This window comes from Dermacentor andersoni, chromosome 7 (genome assembly GCF_023375885.2).
Source record: "Dermacentor andersoni chromosome 7, qqDerAnde1_hic_scaffold, whole genome shotgun sequence".
Classification (NCBI taxonomy): domain Eukaryota; kingdom Metazoa; phylum Arthropoda; class Arachnida; order Ixodida; family Ixodidae; genus Dermacentor; species Dermacentor andersoni.
Window position 1 is genome coordinate 36,375,408 of NC_092820.1, and position 21,337 is coordinate 36,396,744.

The window sequence follows — 21,337 nt, forward strand, 5'->3', positions numbered from 1 at the left end:
GTAAACGCGGTTGCTTTCCTTCGATTGTGCGTGGTTCGTCGTACAAGAAAGCGCAATGATGCCTGTCTGTTGTTGCGCAAGAAACTGCAAGCTCAGTTACGACGGAGGACGAAGTGTCCGAGTGCACAAGTTCCCATCTGACCGAGCCCCTCTGGAAGCATGGACGAGAGCTGGAAGGACTTCTCGCCAACGAAGTACACACTGGTAAGCATTTCTTCTCTCTGGTATTATTCTGGGTTTCCCGACGAATAGGTTTTGTCAGCATAGTGCGCAATTCATCCGTGAATGCGTGCACAATAGATGGGTCTGGGCACCTGTCCACGCGCTTGTAAATTCAACATTTTCGTAGAGCTTCATACCTGTAAATTTATTTTTATTTCAGCTGTGTGAAAAGCATTTCTTGCTATCGGATTACTTGAAGACATCTTACACGGACGTCAAGATAGGAAAAGTGGTCGAAGCTGCCATGAAAAACATTCGTCTGAAGAAAACTGCAGTTCCGAGCATATTTCCCAATTGCCGCGCTTATTTATCGCATCCGGGAGCGTGCGTTCGAGAAGCGCTGGGTGCGAAAAGAGCGCGCTTGGAAGCCGCATCTTTGAAAAAAGCAATAATGCTTTCTCAGCAAACTCAAGCAGAAGAGGACGCCAAAAATGTGGCTGGTAGCTTTGCGGACTTGCTGAAGGTCTTTCCAAGCTTTCAAAGTTCGGACTTCTGGGCAGTTTTGAACAAGGGCTCCAAGGTTTTCTTTCTGGACTTGTCACTTCAATCTGCTCCTGCAGTCCGTACTTCGGTGGTCCTTTCCACAGACCTGCGCGTCGATGTATTTTTGGTGAAACGGGTGTGAGGAAGTGTGGTGATGTGTTAGTTCCTGAAAAGCTGTGCGACTTGAGAGATTTGAAAAGTGTGTTACACATGATCGAACAGACACATAAAGATATCAGCACTGAGCGTTCTAAAAAGGGCCGTCATCTACTGACATTTCGTATGCGAGTCTCAAGAATGGCATTTGAAAGTGATTAAATTCTTGAAGAGTCACGTTGATCTTGTTATGAATAATGCTGGCCGATATCCCTCGGTTTATTGGTGAAACTGGTGTGAGGAAGTGTGGTGATGTGTTAGTTCCTGAAAAGCTGTGCGACTTGAGAGATTTGAAAAGTGTGTTACACATGATCGAACAAACACACAAGGATATCAACACTGAGCGTTCTGAAAAGGGCCGTTATCTACTGACATTTTGCATGCGAGTCTCAAGAATGGCATTTGGAGGTGCTTAAATTCTTGAAGAGTCACGTTGATCTTGTTATGAATAATGCTGGCCGATATCCCCCGATTTATTGGCTTTTGCTAGTTTTTTTTCACAATTTCACTTCATGCATACATATTCCTGATAAGTTCAATGAAGCTTAAGATGTCGCATCCTGATACGATCAGAAGACTGTGTTCATCGTAAGAGGTAAGCCCTCAACGGAGAAGCAAGAATGTAGCTTTCGTTCCTATGCAAAGCGCATTCTAAGCACATATTAAGAGCATGAAAAGACTGTAACGTTAATGTTTGATGAGGTTCACCTTCAATCATTTGTTGGTTACAAGGCTGGCTTTGGTACTTGTGCTGCGGTAAATTAATCGACTTCAGCAAAAACTGCCCACGTATTTATGATACAGAGCCTGCTTTCTTCAAACAAGGATGTTGTACACATTCTTCCTGAGCACTAATCGATGCTAAGGCGCTGCACGACTTCCTTTGGAAGATTGTTCTTGATCTAGAAGCATCTGGTTTTAGAATAATCGCAGTGATCTCGGACAATAACTCCATTAACAGAAAAGCCATGTCCTACTTCGCTAAGACGGCAAGTGTCAGCATTGTTTACCAGCATCCTGGTGACCCATCACCACCCCAGTCTTTCGTGGTAGGCCCAGTTCAAATACTAAAGTGTATAAGAAATAACTGGCTGAATCAAAGAAACATTGGCAAATGCATGTACTTTCCTGAACCGAAAAATGATGAGGCTGAACCAAAGATACTTACAGCCTCTTTCAAGGTATTATGCCAGTTGCACGAAGCTGAAAAGCATGAGCTCTTGAAGCTAGCGCCATAGCTCACTTTGAAGGCACTGAACCCCTCGAACATGGAACGGCAGAACATTAAACTGGCCTTAAAGATGTTTAACTCATCTACTGTTGCTGCTCTCAGTGTCGCAATGTTCCAGCATGCAAAGGAAACATCTCCATATGTCGACATGATTTTGACTTGGTGGAACATTGTTAACGTCAAGACGCCAAGAAAAGGACAGCGGTTACGAAATCAGTTGCAAGGTCCAATAGTTTCATCGTCATGTCCTCAACTAGAATTCTTAGAAATAATAGTTCAGTGGCTTGATGACTGAAAGCCTCAAACATGACAATGGCTGCCTGACACGTGAAACGCACACAGCTTTCAGCCACACTACCCACGCCTTGCAAGAGCTTGCCAGATACTGTCTCGAAGAGCTTCATTTCGAGTATGTTCTTTTGGGCAAATTTCAAACTGATAGCTTGGAGGATCACTTTCGAAAGTACTGGCAATTTTCTGGTGCCAATTACCACGTGTCTATAGGGCAGATATATGAATCTGAAAACAAATTGAGTTTGCAGAAGGTTCGGTACCTTACAGATTTGGACATGCTACAACCACCGAGCGCGAGCACGTTGAAGACAAGTTTCACGTCACTGCGACCGACCCTGACATTGAGACAAAACGTCAAGGCTACCGGCACTAACCTATGTTGTCGGCTATTGTGCCCATGCAGCTCTAAAAAAGTTGACATGCGCATCTTGCAACGAAAGCCTTGTGATGCAAGACGTCGATAAAGATTATCCTGACAATCCATTAATGACGAAGATGACGGGGGTGGCCTGAAGTTTCCACAAGCAGTTGTAGGTAATGCTGTACTCTTTACTGAAATTATATTCGACAAGCTCAGGACACCAGAATATGCCGTGTGATTTTTCAGCCTTTCTCGGCAGAAAGATAGTCTTGTCGACCTTGTGTTCACTGCCCTTCATGACTTTGAGGATGTAGAAGTGTGTGATTTCGGTTGTCCTGCACAGAAGGTGATGAGGCATGTTGTAAGTGCTGCAGCGAATACACTGCTGAACAACTTGTGCCGCACAAAAAATGACAAATTACGCAACGCCAAGAACGACTGAAAATTTCAGACCTTGAAGGCCTGAGATATGTTTCTCATTATTTATTTTTTATTCATGAAGCTCTGTTTTGCTGAAGATCTACGTATATTTGTGTTGGCAGAACCCTTGTAAAAACAAACCTGTGGCGTAGCTATGATTTATTTGCCTACATTCTCAAAATTTAAACCCTGCATATTTGCCAATTCAAATGTTCACGTTTGAGCCTATTGTGCAACCTGGGCCGGTATTTTGTAGCGATGCCTTTTCCGATTCTATGTTCTTTCAGGCTTTTCGCGCTTGGCCACTTGTCAGAGCGACGGTCTGCCCACATTATCAACGCAATCAGGCGGCCGTGTGTGGTGGATGATAAGAATAGCGTAGAATAAGGCATAAGGCGTCGCTACAAAGAAGCGGCCCTGTTTATGATTGGAACTCTCCATGCTACTGCAATCGATTAATTGCATGTTGTCCTTCAAGACAGAGAGTAGGCCTCTCGTTTTCGAATTGCTTTTCACCATTATCTCAGCATTTTACGAAGACCAAGAAGGCCTGCAAACAAGGCGGGTGGAAATAAAAGAGACACAAGAAATGGTACAACAAAGGCGGATTTATTCTACTTGACAATTACTTGTGCGTGCCATATAGCGATGAAATTGTAGCAATGAAATGAACCTCAATATTCGTGCGTCTAGCTAGAACTGTTTTACACAATGCAAGAGCGAGAATAATAATTGTTTATGGAAGATTTCAAATGTTTGTTTTTGAATGCAGTTCTTATCATTTCTGAATAAAGTATATTATGTGTCTTCAATATACAGTTTTCCTCTTTCTTTCTTTGCGTCTAAGGTTGAAGTAACTAAGCAGCATGCAGTTTGCCTGTCTTAGTCCCAACCAAATATCACAAGGGCAATAAGCGGATCATGTTGCGATACACGCAAAAAACAATGTCGCCATTCAAGTAATTTAAGGAAAGTATGAAAGAATGTTGCTTTCTATGGTGGTGTTGACTGCGGTGAACCGGCGGCACCCCTTATTTTTTGCGTCAGCAAAACGTGTCTTGCTTTTAAACCGAAGCATATGCATTTATAGGTTGCTATCACTTTAAGGAGAGCGCTAATTTTCCGAAGCCATAGTATGAACGACGCGCAAGGAGACATCCTGCAAGCGCAACGAACCCAGGCAAGGAGACGCCGACGGCGTCGACTGTCCTGCCCATCCGTCTAGCGTGACGTCACACTGGCGTACGGAGGCCATATGTTTTTTTTTTTTTTCTAGGTGGCTTCGGTGAAGATGCGCTTTCCATGTGGCACGTCAGGCCTCGCACCATTGAAATTTATGCAGCATACGTGCTGTTTGCGCTCGTGCTTCGACGCCTCGCTGCTCGCTATCCATGTTTGCGGCGTCTCATTTTTGCACGTGCAGCTATGTGCGCTTTCCTTTGGCACACTAAGCGTCGCACCGTCGAGATTGATGTAGCTTTTATGCCTTTCGCCTTTGTGCTTAGACGACGCGCTTCTCGGTGCGCATGTTCGCGGCGTCTCATCTTTGCACGTGTAGCAAAAATTGGAGGACGCTTAAACTTCGCCTTCAAGAGTGGAACGCGACAGCGTTATCGCACCCCGTTCGCACCGCGTACTGAAACGCGCTACGCTAGCCAAACGTCGCGATCGGCACAGATAGCCGGGCACCGACGCGCCGTGAACGCGGACGAATCATGGGGCGAGTGGCGCGCCACGTGCCGGGGCAGCGCCGTACATTGCGAGGAGGGGGTCTTCTGTCTTTGCCGCAATGTAGCGCAAACGTACTTCGCTACTCGTGAAACGGCGACTTCGGTAAGTTACACGGCCATAATCACCGATATACACCGCAGTATAACTTTCTACGGCACGTTTCTAAGGCAACACCGCATTCACTAGAGGATTTCGTCCCGTTTTGAAGGAACGAGCTGGTGGCTGCCTTATATGTAAACAACTAGAAACCATTGACCACGTTTTTTTGCATTGTTGGGTAGGGGTTTTCTTTTGGGACGTTCTTCAAAGAACACTACAGAAAGAATTGCCCTTAAGTCCATTAGGTATTAGATTTTTGACGGTAGAAAATGAGGACGGCATGCCTTTGGACCTAATTATGCTAATGGGTCTCCACTGCTTATGGCGGGCTCGAATGGCCGGTTTCTTTTGTGAGCCTGACAGCCGGCGTGCGCGGCTGCTCCTCCGGGAAGCTATTTCCAAGTTCATTGATGTAATTAAAGAACAAGAATGTCCTCCGGATTGGCAGGCGAGCATTGAGCCCCTCGCCACATTAAAGGAATTTGAAAACTGGACATGGCCAACCACAGTGTGACTGGCCGCACAAAGTTGAATGTGTGTTTGTGTATATTTATGTATCGCTTACCTTACTTCAAGAAATGATGCCCCTTGTGTTAGCTTGGTGAAACTTCCGGCAATAAAGAAAAAAGAAGAGCTCGTGGCTGAGTGGTAGCGTCTCCGTCTCGCACTCCCGAGACCCTGGTTCGATTCCCACCAGCCCATCTTGCAAAATGTTTTTTATTTATGAAGTGCCTTTTGGGATTTATCGCTCACGGAGCGCCGCCGACGCCGACACCGACGACACCGGCTTTTCTGCGACACGAGCTCCTTAACGCTGTCGCGTGAATATGCGCTTTCCCTCTGCTAAATCAGGCGTCGCACCGTCGAGATAAATGTAGCGCTCATGCCCTTGGCTTTTGTGCTTGGACGCCACGGTGATCGATTCCCATGTTCGCGGCATTGCATGTCTAGCAATATACGTATTCCCTTTGGCACACCAAACGTAGCACTGTCGAGATTATTGTAGCGTTTATGCCCTTTGCGATTTGTGCTTGGAATCCGCACTGCTCCATGTTCGTGTTCTCCGCGGCTCTTCTTTGCATGTGCAGCAATATAGTTTTTCTCAGTGAAACACCAGGCCTCGCACAGTCTGTATCAATCTAGTGTACGCGCTGCTTGCGTTTCGACAGCGCGCTGCTCGCTGTACATTTTTGCGGCGTCTCTTCTCTGCAGGTGTAGCAATATGCGCTTACCGTCTGGTAAATGAGGCGTCGCACCGCCGAGGTAAATGTAAGGTACGCGCTGCTTGCGTTTGTGCTCCGACGCCGCGCTGCTCGCTATGCATGTTGGCGGCGTCTCTTCTTCGCACGTGTAGCAATATGCGCTTCCCATGTGGCCCACCCAGCGTAGCACTGTAGAGATGAATGTAGCTTCCATGCGCTTGGCTTTTGTGCTTAGACTACGCGCTGCTCGGTGTGCATGTTGGCGGCGTCTCATCTTTCCTCGTGTAGCAATATGCGCTTTCAGTGTGGCAAGTCAGGCGTCGCACCATCGAGATAAATGCAGCGTTTATGCCCTTGACTTTTGCGCTTTAATGCCGCGCTGCTCGCTGTGCATGTTCACGGCGTCTCGTCTTTGCACGTGCAGGAATATGCGCTTTCCCTGCGGCACACCAAGCTTCGCACCGTCGAGAACGGTACAGCGTTCATGGCCTTGAATTTTGTGCTTCGACGATGCGCTGCTCACTGAGCATGTTCGCGGCGTCTCTAATTTTCACGTCTAGCAATATGCGTTTTCCCTCTGATACATCAGGCGTAGCACCGTCGAGGTCAATGTTACATCCATGCCTTTGGTGTTTGTGCTTCGACGCTGCGCTGATCGCTGTGCCTGTTCGCGGCGTCTCTTCTTTGCTCGTGTAGCAATATGCGCTTTCCATGTGGCACATCATGCGTCGCACCATCGAGATCAATCTAGCTTACATGCCCTTGGATTTTGTGCTTGGACGCCGCGCTGATCGATGCGTGTGTTTGCGACGTCTCCTATTTGCACGTGTAGCAATCTAGGCATTCCCTTTGGCACACCAAGCGTGGCAACGTCGAAATCAATGTAGCGTTCGTGCCCTTTGCGATTTGTGTTTGGATGGCGCGCTGCTCGTTGTGCATGTTGTCCGCGTCTCTTTTTTGCATGTGCAGCAATATACGATTTCTCAGTGGCACACCAAGCGGCACACCGTCGAGATGTATGCAGCTTGCGCGCCGTTGGCGTTTGTGTTTCGACGCCGCGCTGCTCGCTGTACTTGTTTGCGGCGTATCTTGTTTGCAGGTGTATCAATATGCGCTTTCAATGGCACAATCAGCGTCGCACCGTGATGATAGTGATCTAAGGAAAGGAAGGACGCTTGATTCTGCAACCCGTGAGGGGTCGCACCGTCGAGATCTATACAGCGTCCATTGCCTTGAATTTTGTGCTTCTACGCCGTGCTGCTCGGTGTGCATGTTAGCGGCGTCCCTTCTTTCCACGCGTAGCAATATGCCCCTTCCCTCTCATAAATCGGGCGTCCCACCGTCGAGATCAATGTAGCATCCATGCCCTTGGCTTTTGTCGTTCGACGCCACGCTGCTCGCCGTGTATGTTCACGGCGTCTCTTCTTTGAACGTGTAGCAATATGCGCTTTCCCTCTGGTACATCATGCGTCGCACCGTCGAAATATATGGAGCCTACGCGCCGTTTGAATTTGTGCTTTGACGGTGCGCTGCTCTCTGTGCATGTTCGCCGCGTCTCATCTTTCCACGTGCAGCAATATCTGCTTTCCCTGTGGCACATCAAGCATTGCACCGTCGAGATCAGTGTAGCTTCCATGCTCTTGGCTTTTGTGCTTAGACGTGGTGCTGCTCGTTGTGCAAGTTCTCGCCGTCTGTTCTTTGCATGTGCATGTGCGTCTCCTCTTTACATCTGTAGCAATATACTTTTCCTCAGTGGTACACCGGGCGTGGCAGAATCGAGATCAATCTAGCGTACGCGCTGTTTGCGCTCGTGCGTCGACGCCGCACTGCTCGCTGTGCATGTTCGCGGCGTCTTTTCTTTGCACGTGTAGCAATATGCGCTTTCCATGTGGCACACCGAGCGTCGCACCGTCGAGATCAATGTATCGTCCATGGCCTTGGCTTTTGTGCTTCGACGCCGCGCTGCTCTCTGTGCATGTTCGCGGCGTCTCTTCTTATCAGGTGTAAGAATATGCGCTTTCCCGCTGGGAAAACAGGCATCGCTCCGTCGAGATCTATGACGCGTACGCGCCCTTGGCTGTTATGCTTCGACGCCGCGCTGCTCGCTGTCCACCTTTGCGGCGTCACTTCTGTGTACGTGTAGCAATAGGTGCTTTCCCTCTGGTACATTAGGCATCGCTCCGTCGAGACCTATGTAACGTATGCGCCCTTGGCTGTTATGCTTCGGAGCCGCGCTGCTCGCTGTGGATGTTCGCGGCGTCTGTTCTGTGCACGTGTAGCAATACGCGCTTTCCTTCTCGTACACCAGGCGTCTCACCATCGAGATCTAGATAGCGTACGCATCGTTTGCGTTTGATCTTCGACGCCGCGCTGCTTGCTGTGCATGTTCGCGGCGTCCCATCTTTGCACGTGCAGCAAATTGCGCTTTCCCTGTGGCACGCGAAGCATCGGACCATCGTATTAATGAGGCGCCCATGCCCTTCGCTTTTGTGCATCGACGGCGCGCTGCTCGCTGTGCATGTTCGCGGCGCCTCTTCTTCGCACGCGTAGCAATATGCGCTTTCCCTGCTGCCGCGCAGTTTCATCGGCCTATGCTTTTATTGGTGATGTTACGTGCATAATTTTACCTTTAGCATGGGCGCGTGGCCCAGCAACTTACAGGCCGTTCTGACCTATCGCACTATTAAGCACTGGTCCAGCGCAGAAATAAGTACGGATCAGAAGATAAAGACAACAAGAATGGTTGACGTCTGGTCATGCCCCAAATTCTATTCACATCCGACTTGCCAAGCAGTGAACGCTTACTGACCTATCGGTCTTGTCGCAAGCGTCTGATGGCGCATTTTAAGGAGATCGCCGCCTGTTCACGTGTCCTCCAGTACGTCGACACTTCGATCACTCTGCGTCTACAGATATTGTTACGCATGCCAATTGTTTCGGGCTAGGAGCTGTTCTTGCACAACGGAAGAATACCATTGTAGAGTACATCGTGGCGTATGCCACCAACACCTTTACCAAAGCCGAGACGAACTAGCCCGGTGCTGTGTATGAATGTCTGGCCAGTATTTGGGCTATCAGAATATTCCGTTCTTCCATGTCTGGTGGTCCATTTGTCATACTGGCCACCATGTGCTATGCTAGCTATCTTCATTAAAAGATCGAACTGGTTGGTTCGCTCGTTGGGTAATGTGCCTACAAGAAGGTATTTGATTTTTTGACCCCTCAAGACGAAAGCATTCACACGCGGACACTCTATTCTAGTCAACCGCTGAATTTTAATCCTTTCTGCTCGTCTATTCCCATCTGCAGTGTCTTCGCCCTCAACATTTGCGTGAGTAATCAGCGTAGTGTAGTGCCCATGGATCTCTTCACTTCTAGACTTCCTGTCTAGGCGGTCGCAACTCTCACCTGTCGGATGCTTCGTCGCTATGCCACGCACGTCATCAATCGGGATAGCCTAATCTACCGCTGCAACTAGAACTCCAGCGGCTACAAGTGGTTCATTCTTATTCCCCGATGCCGGCCCTCCGACGTCTGCCCCACTTTTCTGAACGGCCCGCTGTGCTACCAAGCTGGTATATGATATACAAATTCTCACCTCTAGCTTATTTACTACTGGCGTTGAATCAATCCTTTCGTTCACCTGCATCTCCAGTATGTCACCGACGCAACAACGACGCAAGACGCCACCTGCACGTTTTGCCGGCCCCTTGCAACCTTACCCATACCCCGGTTGAGCCTTCGACCACGTCGACACTCACTTATATCGTCCGCTTTGCACCATTCTTACTGACATACGCAGTGTTATTTTGCTATCGAGCACCTCACGCGGTGCGCTGAAGTTTCAGCGGTGCTCTTATCTGCAACAACAAGGTATATTACCGGCTTTATCTTTGAAAACATGATTTTCTGACATGGAACACCTCGAGAATTACATCTCGACAGCGGTCTCGTTTTTCTCTTCGATGTGATTACAGCATTGATAAAGGAGTTTCGGATCATTCACCGCACTGCTACAGCATATCGCCCACAAATTAATAGCTTGACAGAGCGTTTCAATCGCACCCTTGGTGAGATGTAGCGATGTGTGTTTCATCCAACTACTCGAATTGTGATCAGATTGTGCGGTTCGTCCAATACGCTTAAAATAGTGCCACGCAAACTATCACATGGTTTCACCTTTATTTATCCATTACCGGCATAATACGTCATGCACTACAGACACAATTCTAGACTACCGACTGGATGCTTCACAGTCGGTGACTCTTTCCCGAGTGGCTGCATACGCCGAAGGATGCCGCCAGCTGGTTCAATTATTCACATCCCAGGACCAGCGGCACCGAAAGCATCGCCATGATGCACCCGCTACGACTAAATCCTTGCTCCCGCCTCGCTGATCTAGTGGCGGGTCCAGTCTACTAATCCGGCCCTTCCCACAAAGCTGCTCTCTAAGTATCACGGTCCTTTTCGGCTACTGCAACAAACATCCACGGTTAACTGTTCCCTCGAGCCAATGAAAGCTTCTTCAGACCGGCGTCGTGGCGGCCAGGAAATTCTCCACATCGTCGTGCTCAATGAGTGCAACGTTGCATGGATGGCTCCTATTTCGGTGAGGAGTGATAGTACCGAAGGCACTGGCCATGTTGCATGTAAAGTTAGAAGAAAATAGAAGCACTTGCTCACCCGCTTCAACATAGCTTTGGCTGACTTGTTTAGTTTTACCGCTGTAAAGCTACGTCAAGTGCTGCTTGCCAAACAACCCCTTGTAGCTTGATTAATATATCCCGCGGACAAACGCCTACATCTGTTCCATAATATATCCATTACCTAGGAGCATTGCCTGGTATTGCACCGTTTCTCTTCCACTGTTTGTCCTCGTTCATGGCAACAATTGTAATTTTATTCTAGCAGGATAACACTGCCTATTTTCTTTCCATATGCACAGCTTCTTTTTATTTACCTCTTTTTGTAGTTGAAGATAATATATTTGGCTAGCCTTCAACATTTCATATCTATAAACAAGCGTTGATTTGCGGGAATTGTTTATATTACCATGACAGTTTTCGTAAAAGCGAAGTATTTTCTCTTGCAACACAATCAGGTTGTTACAGTTTTTGCCCTCCCATACTAATTGTCTGTCTCGAACAACGGAATGAATAGAACAACTTCTTTTTAGCCACCGATGAACAAGGAAACCACTTCGGTTCAGACATCCGACTGTTAGCAGAAATGGCTCAAATAAATTACTGTGAAGCACACGCCCATCATTTTTTGTTGTTCTTTTTGCTTTATATTGTTCAAATTAAAGTTTGCCTTGATGCCACATCTTGCTTGTTTATTTAGTGAGCTAAAGATAATGTAAGTGCTTTTCATAGCTTTTTAATCTAGCGTTTTTTGTGTGATCCCTTTAAAGTGAGATATCGCATAGTCATTTATTTTTTTATTGCTTTTAAATGTTATATACAGAACACATTCGTGTAGTCTGCAAACATAACTTGCTTTGTCGAGGCTGGCATCCAGAAAGTATGTGTCGTAGAGCAGAAAGAGTTGTGGATGTAATATAGAAACTTGCGCAACTCGTTGGGGGAATTTAAGCTCACTTGATGTAGATCTTTTACTCGCACATGCAAGTGTTCGTCCGCCAGGAGTTGGCGAAGCTGGGTTCCTCATCAGCAGTCCTTTCTGTAGGTACCCCTGCAAATCCCACCAAGAACCAGGTCTACCTTCACGCTACGGAAAGGCGGCTGACTGGAGAACGGCCGACGATCGACCAATATGATCCAACTGCTCGCTCGTTGGACAAAGTGCCCGCCGCTGCCTCAGTAGCTGATCATCGACTTCAACCTGGACCACTCGAACCCTGGAGGCAACATACGGCGTTTTTCTCCTCGATCCGATCAGCATGCTTCTGATTCCGCTATTCGACGCTCCAGGTTTTGCCGCTTAGCGTCCCCACAAGGCCATCGATTTCTATCGACACGACCATAGTAGTCTTTGTCCCCTGCATGGCCTGGCACCTACTCTCCGCAAAATTAAGCCATGGAGTTCCAGGATGTTATGCTGCATCAGTGACCCGGTATAAAAATATTCTGCTGACTGCAACTACGCGTTGATACCTTCTGGGCATTCAAGTGGACGACGGTACCGTTACGGCTCTCATGGACACCGGAGCGCAGATCCGGTGTTCATGATCCGCACACCTGCCATTGAGAGCGCAGTATGGGTCGCTGATGGCAGCAGGTCTGTTGCTCTTGGAATGTGCACTGCCCAGTGTGCATTGCTGGTCATCAGACCACTGTTTTGTTTGCCGTGCTTGCGCAATGCCCTCACGACGCGATCTTCAGCCTAGACTTTCTCTCGATACACTCTATCCTTATCTACTGCTCCTCAGGTGGGCATCAACTGGAAATTTTTTTTGACGCCCACGAAATATCCGACACACCCAGCACCTTACGTTCTCTAGAGTTCCTCCATCTGCCACCGCAAGCTGCTACGTACATCCCATTACGTCCCTCTCCTCTTGTGTGACATGGTGATTACGTTGTCTCCCCGATTCCTGACGTGTTCCTAATGCACTTTCTCGTCCTCCCGCACACTTTGGTCACCGTACGCATGAACACCTTGCCTGCCTCTTTTGAACTTTAATCTTACTACACACGTGATACCTGCCAGTATCGCGCTTGCCACTGTGTCGTCGTTGCAGAAGTGCAATGTTTCTGTGTTGACACTCTACGGCCCTCAATTGTTTCCGGCTCTCTCACAGCTATCGTGTCACCATGTGCCGATTTCGCAAAACTATACGAAGACATTCCACCTACGAAAGTAGGCGATTTTCGTCGGGTATTGGTGTCCTATGTCAACGTCCTTGATCTCGAAAATTGCCCTTTAGTTCAAAGATCGTTGGTTGAGCCCGTCATCCACATTAGCAATGTTAAAGCGTTTCCCCGGCGCCCTTATCGCGTTTCCATTGTGGAACGCGTCATAATCTTACAAGAGGTCGAAAAAATGATAGCCAAGGACCTCATCGAACCGTCCTCCAGTTCATGGACAGCTTCCGTAGTGCTGGCCAAAAAGAAGGAGAACACATGAGCATGTTGTGTTGAATATTGACTCCTCAAACAGATAAACAACAGACGTTTATACTTGCCCTGTAGAGACGACACACTGGACAGTCTTCATGGTGGCCAATGTCTCTTTCCTACTGGCCTGCCTACTCATCATAAATTGCTGTTGACTCACTCGACCGCGAGAAAACCGCGTTCGTAACTTCAGATGACCTCTGCCAGTCACGCCTTTCGGTATTTTCAATGCCCCGGCCATATTCGAGCGTGTGATGCAGTCGCTTCTTCGTGGCTTGAAATAGGCTACCTTCATGATGTCATACGTTTCTTTTCGTCAGTATTTGATAGCTATTTTCAGCGCCTCTCCGCGATTATCGAGATGTTCCGCAATGCCAACCTACAGCTCCAAGCCGCGAAATGCCGTTTCGGACGCCGGGAAACAACAGTAGTTGGTCATCTCGTATACTTGGCGTGTGTCCAGCAGATCCTGAAAAAAACTTGTGAAAAATTGTCGGTCCCTTGTTCGGCTTGACACGACGAAGCTTCATTGATAATGGCTCTTAATTTCGCCGTTTCATACGTAATTTCACCGAGATTGCGCGGCCCGTTGCAGCGCTCATCATAAAAGACGTTGCTTTTACTTGGGACTCCTCCCAAGCTTCCGCCTTTTCAACGCTTATTGATGCCATCACACTTCTCCTATTTCAGCACAATTTTATTCGATTGCGCCGACAGAAGTTCACACAGATGATAGCGGCCATGGAATCTGTGTCGTCCGGGCTCAGCGTCGGGACGGACACGAATGTGTTGCTGTTTAGCGTAGCCGCCTCCTGTCTGCTCCGCAGAATATTTGCTCAATCAAAGAAAGAGACCGCCTTGCTGTTTCCTGGGCTGTCGCCAAATTTCTGTCTCTATCTGTTTGTCCGCACCTTTACCCTCGTAACTGATCATCATGCCCTCTGCCATCAGGCCCTACAGGCCGTATTGGTCGTTGGGCTCTTCGCCTTCATGAATACTCGTTTTCTGTAGTAGACAAGTGCGGTCAGCTTCAGCAAGATGCCGATTGCCTGCCACGGCATCCTGTGGATTCCCCTGGTTTTCGAAAACAAGACACCAAATATACGGGACGAACAGCGCCGCGACTCGGCTTTACATTTTATCATCGACAGTCTTAGCCCTGCCACACCCAACCGTTCACTACACTTGTCCTACCTTTACTACGGCACCTTATACCGCCAAAATATGCAGCCTAGCGGTCCTGATGGCCTCCCCGTCGTGTCTGCACCTTTTCATTCTGCTGTCTTTCGCCAGCTTCACGATGAACCCACTGCTGGTCACCTTGGTATCAACCGCACTTATGATTGCGTCAGGCGCCGTTTTCTTCTGACGTGGTCTCTGCCGCTCCGTGCAACGATATGCGGCTAGCTGCAACCAATGTTAGTGCCGCAAGCTACCAGCTATATGCTACCGGCCCCTCTCCTTCCTCCTATCGACATTCCCACTGAACCGTTATTTCGTGTGGGGCTCGACCTTCTTGGCCCCTTTCCATCCTCAACATCAGGCAATAAGTCGGTGACCGTCGCGGCCGACTACGTGACGCGATACGCCTTTGCCCGTGTCCTTCCAACCAGCTGCGCTACGGATGTCGCGGACTTTCTCTTTCATGACATGATAAATAAGTCAAATGAAATTGTGTCCTTTCCGTGCCAAAACCACTTTCCAATTATGAGGCACGCTGTAGTTGGGGCCTCAGGATAATTGGACCACCTGGGTTTTTTTAACGTGCACCTAAATCTAAGCACACGGGTCTTTTCACATTTCATCGCATCAAAATGCGGCTGCCGTGGCTTGGATTCGATCCTGCGACCTTATGCTTAGCAGTCCAACAACAAAGCCACTAAGCAACCATGGTGGGTCTTCATGACATCTTCTTGCATCATGGTGCTCCTCGACAGCTTATGACTGATAAAGACCAGTACTTTTGTCTCACTCATCGAGGACATCTTTCGCTCATGCTTGACCCGCCACAAGCTCACAACTGCTTGTCACCTACAATCGAATGTACTCACAGAGCGTCTTAACCGAACTCTGACGGCTATGCTTTCAATGTGTGTCTCCGCCGACCAGTGCAATTGAGATGCTACTTTGCCATATGTTACATTCGCCGACACCCTGTCCAGGCATGACGCCACTGGCTGTTCACCTCTTTAACTTCTGTATGAACGCTCCATCTCTGCCTCTCGATACTTTACTTCCTCTGCTCATCCACTACGTATGTTCGCGATGCCACAGTGCGCGTCGACACAGCTCATCATATCGCTCGCGAAAGGCTCACAGTGTCCCAGTCTTCCCAAAAACCCTGTATGACAGTAGCCACAGAGACGTTTGTTGCTCGCCAGGTGCCCTCGCGCTACTGTGGTCTCCGTCCCACTACATCGGTGTCTCCAAAAAACTCTTCTGCTACGACGGTCCTTACAAGGTGCTACGACAAGTCGCCGACGTTACATATAACATCAACCTGTCGTCAAACCTGCGCCGTCTACGCCACCATCCTCTACTATGGTGCATGTAGTGAGACTTGAGCCGTACGTAACGGGCCCCTCTGGTCTGCCATAACTAGTACGAGCTAGGCGGTCTCGCCCCCCCCCCCCCCCCCCCCGGGTGTGGGGGGCTGTGTCAGGGAACCGTGAACGGGTTCTTACTGTCGGTCGTACGAAGACGACGGCCACGAAGTGGCCAGAGGCATTCGGGAAAGTCTTGCATCTGTCACTACTGCTTGTGGCTGTTGTAATCTTGTATATAGTGATACTTTCTAAATACACGTTATCTCTTTAACAATATTTTTCTATTATGCAATGCCGCATTAGGTGACAAGTTAGCGACGACTCCGGGATTTACTCGGAAAAAGATCTGTACTCAATGAAAGAAGTCAAGTCGCATTTACGTGTCGCAGCAAATAGCTTCGTTATGTACTCACTTGCATCTGCCCGAGCTCCATATCAAAAACCATCGCCATCTTGTTGCCGATCATAACCTGTTTGCTGAACAACGCCTTCGTGAGTAGTTCCCAGATTTTTGGATCGCTGTTTGGGTCTATGACGTCCCAGACGCTATGTCGTTCACACGTTGTAGCCGCAGCCAGTAGGGCCAATATAAGCATCAGCAATATTTTCCGAGACTTGCGATCTGAAAAAAATGCGCGCAGTTCCCACTAGACTTGCGAGGCTGGTGCCAACAGCGGAGCTTGTGGTCACCCAGATTTTGCGTGGCTTGCCTAAATTGTGTGTAGGTTTTTCAAGGTTTTTCTAGGTTTTGCTAAGCTTTCAGTAGGATTGGCTAAATTGTTTCTACGTTTTTTGCAGGCATTTCTAGTCAAAGTTGGCAAACACCAAGCCTGTACAAATTTCTTTGACTGTATTTGGGAAGAAGCCCCACTTTTAGCATAACACGCCATCCCAATTGTGGTACACATGTATTCGACAAGTAACTTGTGCTTGCTAAGGTCGACGCTGTCTACGCCAATCCGCTTTCGCGCGGAAGAACGTATGTTGGTCAGACTGGCAGTTGCATAAATGAAAGGCTAAATATATGCAGTCTGCACTAGTGCAAGCATAGTGCAAACGGCCGATCGCGCTTTGATGGGCCGTTCGCATCCCCCATGTCTCGGCGGCCGTTACACTGGAAGGTTTCGAGCATTCGCCAGCTGGGGCTGCTTTCTCGGCGACTTCGAGCGTTCAGGCGCCGACTCTCGCGTACCCTGGACTGAAACTCAGAATCCTCGACTCGGCGTCTCCTCTTCTCAGCCGCAGCTTCGGCGCAGTGTTCTGGATAAGCTCGGCGGCGGCGCATCGCTTCTCGATTGGCAATACGGCGCTCTTCGTCCGGTTTCCCTTCGGTTTTCCCAGTGCAGCAGCACCTTCGCGCGGAATAGAGAAGGCGAGAGGTAGGTCGCCGCGCAAGCTCTTCTGAGCGTTTACTCGCCTACGTGCATGGGGGAGCGAGGAGGTTACGTGGCATGGTGCTATTGCAGGTGGTTTCTAGGCAACGCGTGGCGACGCACAGCTAGGCTGAGTTTTCTGGTAACATTCCGTGGCGTAACTAAAAGCTAAGACAGCTCCGCTGTTAAAACAAATACCTGACACCAGAGGCCAGAATACGTCGATAATATAAAGCATTAAGCCGCTAGTATTAAGGTCTATCGAGTGCCTTGAAATTTCGAACAAAATAATATGAATCTGACTATTTAAATCATGCTTGAATCAATAATACCGTACTCATTCCGTGCTAAGTATTTATCTGAGCATGAGTTTTTATTGAAGTCGAGAGCTGCAACTGTACTTAAAATAGACTATTTTAAAAATGCTTTCAACAAGAAGTGTTTCATTTTGTTCAGCAGATGTAGGTTTATTGGCATTCAAACACCACCTTTGATATGTTTCGAGGTACTTCCGCTCCTCTTTATAAGCATTGCACAGTGAAGGTTGAGGAGCAGCGGACCAGTGGACCATTCGGGGAGCTAATGACTGAGGCTGCAGTTTCCAAATTTTTGTCACTGCAGTACCCTTACATTTTTTCGATTTCCTATCGTTCGCATCGGTAACTGCGGGACAAAGGGCTTAAACTGGGAGAGGGCATAGTACAGGCATTGACCCGAGGCCAAGATCGTAAAATCGCGTCGCTTTCGGCTGAAAATGCACAAGCTGCTTCAGCGGAAGCAGCAGATGAGATAACTTCAATACTCGAATCCAAGCTAGGCCCAAGGGAGAAAGAACAATTGAGGAGAGCCTGCCAGCTGACCAGCTCAATGAGAGCGTAGCACTAGAGTGTCAAAGTACAAGCCTGCAGGAAGAGCAAGCTGACGTAATCGCAAGCGAGACAGGGTCGTTATAATCACCGGCCTCAAAGAACTTTGATAAACTCTTACGTGTGGACAGAGAGTCACTCGCAGCGGAGCAAAAGAAGGATGACAGCTTAGCTAAATTATACCACACAGCTAAAGAAGGCATTGCTAGGCGGAATGTGACGATAGAAGAGAGAGGAGGATTGTTGTATCGGCACTACAGAGATCGAAAGGGTACGATTCTAGATCAGTTAGTCGTACTTACTAAGTACAGGGAGGACCTTTTGAGTCTCTGTGATGGCAATGGGTGGTCCGGCCAACTAGGCATAATCAAATCAAAGGAAAGATTGCTTATGGAATACTACAGGCCTGGCTGTTTCAAAGACGTAGAAAACTTTGTAAGATCATGCGACGCCTGCCAGCGCTCAGGTAAACCAGGAGAGACATGGAAAGCTCCACTAAAGGTAGTGCCCTTAATAACAGAAGCTTTTAGACGACTTGTGATAGACACGGTAGGGCCTCTACCAAAAACGAAATCGGGTTACAGGTACCTGTTTACCACGCTGTGTCTGGCTACAAAGTTTCCAGAAGCAATCCCTCTGCAAGAGCTCAGCTCCACCGAAGTAGTAGACGCGCTTTTGACAGTATTTGCACGAGTTGGGTTTCCAGCCGAAATTCAGACGGATCAAGGGTAAGTATTAACCAGCGCACTGACTTTACATTCTTGCAAAAGCGCGGGGTAAAGTCGATACATAGTTCCGTCTATGACCCTCAGTCAAATAGTGTAGAGAGCTGGCATTCAGTGTGTCACATATAAGAGGGAAGATAAAATAAAATGGTAGACGAAGAAAGGTTTCAAGAAGACGACGAGGATGGCGTTAAGAATGACGTGGATTAACCGAAGACGAAAGAAGATAAAGAAGAAGTTCTCAATGAGGTGACAAGAGATGATTGGTGGAGAAGAGAAGAAGAAGAAGTATCCGGTGAGATGGAAAGCGATGATTGGTGGAGAAGAGAAGAACACGCAGAGAAGCGTGGACTACCAAGGCTATAAAAGGGCGAGCCAGGGCGAGACACGAGGGGGAAGAAAAAGCAACCGAGACTCGGCGGGTCAAGGACGGTTCGACCGGAAGAGAGCGACGCCGGCTACTGCTCCGGTGAGGTCGCGTTCTACGGCTTTGCACCGCAGACTTCCTGGCGTTCCTGAGCCCATTCCGGGGAGTCCACGGAGGACGCTACCACCTGCTACGGCCAGGGGTGTCTCTACCGCTGTTGCCACTCTTCCGGGTGGTGCCCCGACGCGAACATCATCGGTGACACCTCCACGGGCGTTTGGACCGGGAGCGTGTACGACGCAACCAACGACGCCGGCAGCGACGCCAGCCCTAGAACGTTGAATGCCACTCCGACGCCGGCTACGGGACCCACACCACCCCACATCCTCACCGAACCAGACGTGAGCACGAACGCCAACCACTAACAGTAGAACGCTAGTGGCAGTGTTACCGGGTCGTATGTACTGATAGTCTTTGTATCTTGTGTGTTAGTTTTGTGATGTTTGTGTGCTGCTGTTCGTGTCGCGTGGGTTGTAATAAATGAGCATCTGTGCGGGTACACTTGTCGCCTAGTCCATTCTTTCGGCCAGAGTGTTCACCGGAGGAGATCCGTGACAAAGACAAGTGGCGAGCCTGCCAGGATTCATTTCCGTGTTTCTTTTTGATTTGTATCGGATCTTTCCGATCTCTCTACGGCGGAGAGTATGGATGTGGCAAAAACGCTAGAACTTGCGCTCAAGCTAGGGTTAAGCAAGGAAGAGGCGACGCATCTCTGTGACGAGGAAAAGAAGAGGCATTTCGTGGAAACAGGTGTTCATTTTCTTGGAAACAGAAGTTCACATTGTGGAAACAGGTGCATATTGCAGGAGGCTATGACGGTATCACGGACGATGATCAGCGCTCTTTAGCTGGTACCGAATCTCCTAGACCGGCCACAGTTTGTCCCAGAAAGTTGATGGCTCGCTTCGATGACAAAAGAGATGATTTGGACGCGTATCTGCAACGATTCGAGCGGATAGCTTTGGGGCAAGGCTGGGAGCGTAGTGAATGGGCCACGGCATTGAGTATGTGCTTAGTCGGGGAGGCGCTGAATGTGTTTGGAAGGATGCCGGCTGCTGAGTCCATGGACTACGAGAAGGTTAAGAAGGCACTCCTCGAAAGATTCAGGCTTACGGCAGAAGGTTTTCGGCAAAGATTTTGCACCGCGAACCCCGAGGATTCTGAAACCGCTAAGCAGTTTTCCTGCAGGCTGACCAACTATTTCGATAGGTGGATCGATATATCCAACACGGAAAAGAGTTTTGAAGGGGTGTGTGACAAGCTGGTCACAGAGCAATTTTTAGCATGTTGCAGCTCAAAGCTGTCACTATTCTTGAAAGAAAGGAAGTTGTGTTCATTGGAAGAGTTTGCCGACACTGCAGACCAATTCCTCCAGGCTCAGGGGCTGAGAAATATGAGTAAGGGGAGGGAGGAGACTCAGGAGGTCCCAGAGACAGATGCGGCAAAACCAAGAACACCTGGTGGTGCACCTAAGGTGCCAGTAAGGAGGTTTCTCTGCGGCAAGGTGGGACACCGTGCAGCTCACTGTCGGACCAGTAACGTTGCTCAAAAGACGCAGGCTCTGTGTCAGGGTTGTAAGAGAAGAGGGCACACTGTGGATGAGTGTCGGTATGCATGCGTTGTCAACTCTCGGGCAGAACTTGTCACACCACCTGAAGTTCCACAGCTGAAGGAAGTACAAACGCCACTGGGAAACGAGGTGGTGAGTGGAGAACCCAAGTCAAAAGCAGCAACGCCGGTGGTGGTTGGGTAAATAGGGGACCGTCCTGTATTGGTGCTTAGCGACAGCGGAGCCAACACAGTTTTGGTTCGGAGAAGCCTGGTGAAGGACGAGGATCTTACAGGGGAAACGTCGGTTGTCACTCTTGTAGGTAGCACTGGTACGTCCCCGAAGCCAGGATTCTTGTGTCCATGCCATATTATACCGGAAAGGTAGTGGCAAAATGCGTAGAGCAGCCCATCTACAATCTCATCTTGGCAAACATTGCGGGGGCAAGAAGTGTCGAGGACCCCGATCCCGAGCGAAGGATGCTCGACGTTGAAAAACACCCCAAGGAGGAAAGGCCCACGACAGTTCAGGTGGGTGATGGGGCAGTCAGTTTATCGTCGGCAGTGGAGACAA

General features: G+C 48.8%; 1 protein-coding gene across 3 annotated transcripts in view; it reads right to left on the bottom strand.

The window, feature by feature from the left end:
* Window positions 1–21,337, bottom strand: part of LOC129385933 (uncharacterized) — a 164,286-nt gene that overhangs the window by 56,578 nt on the left and 86,371 nt on the right. For all 3 annotated transcript variants that reach the window (XR_008613403.2, XR_011895380.1, XM_055073109.1), the window contains exon 3: window positions 16,238–16,446. Coding sequence is in view for 1 of the 3 variants with exons in the window: in XM_055073109.1 (XP_054929084.1) it covers window positions 16,238–16,446 (209 nt within the window). In the remaining 2 variants the exon portion in view is untranslated. The remainder of the gene's footprint in view (window positions 1–16,237; window positions 16,447–21,337) is intronic.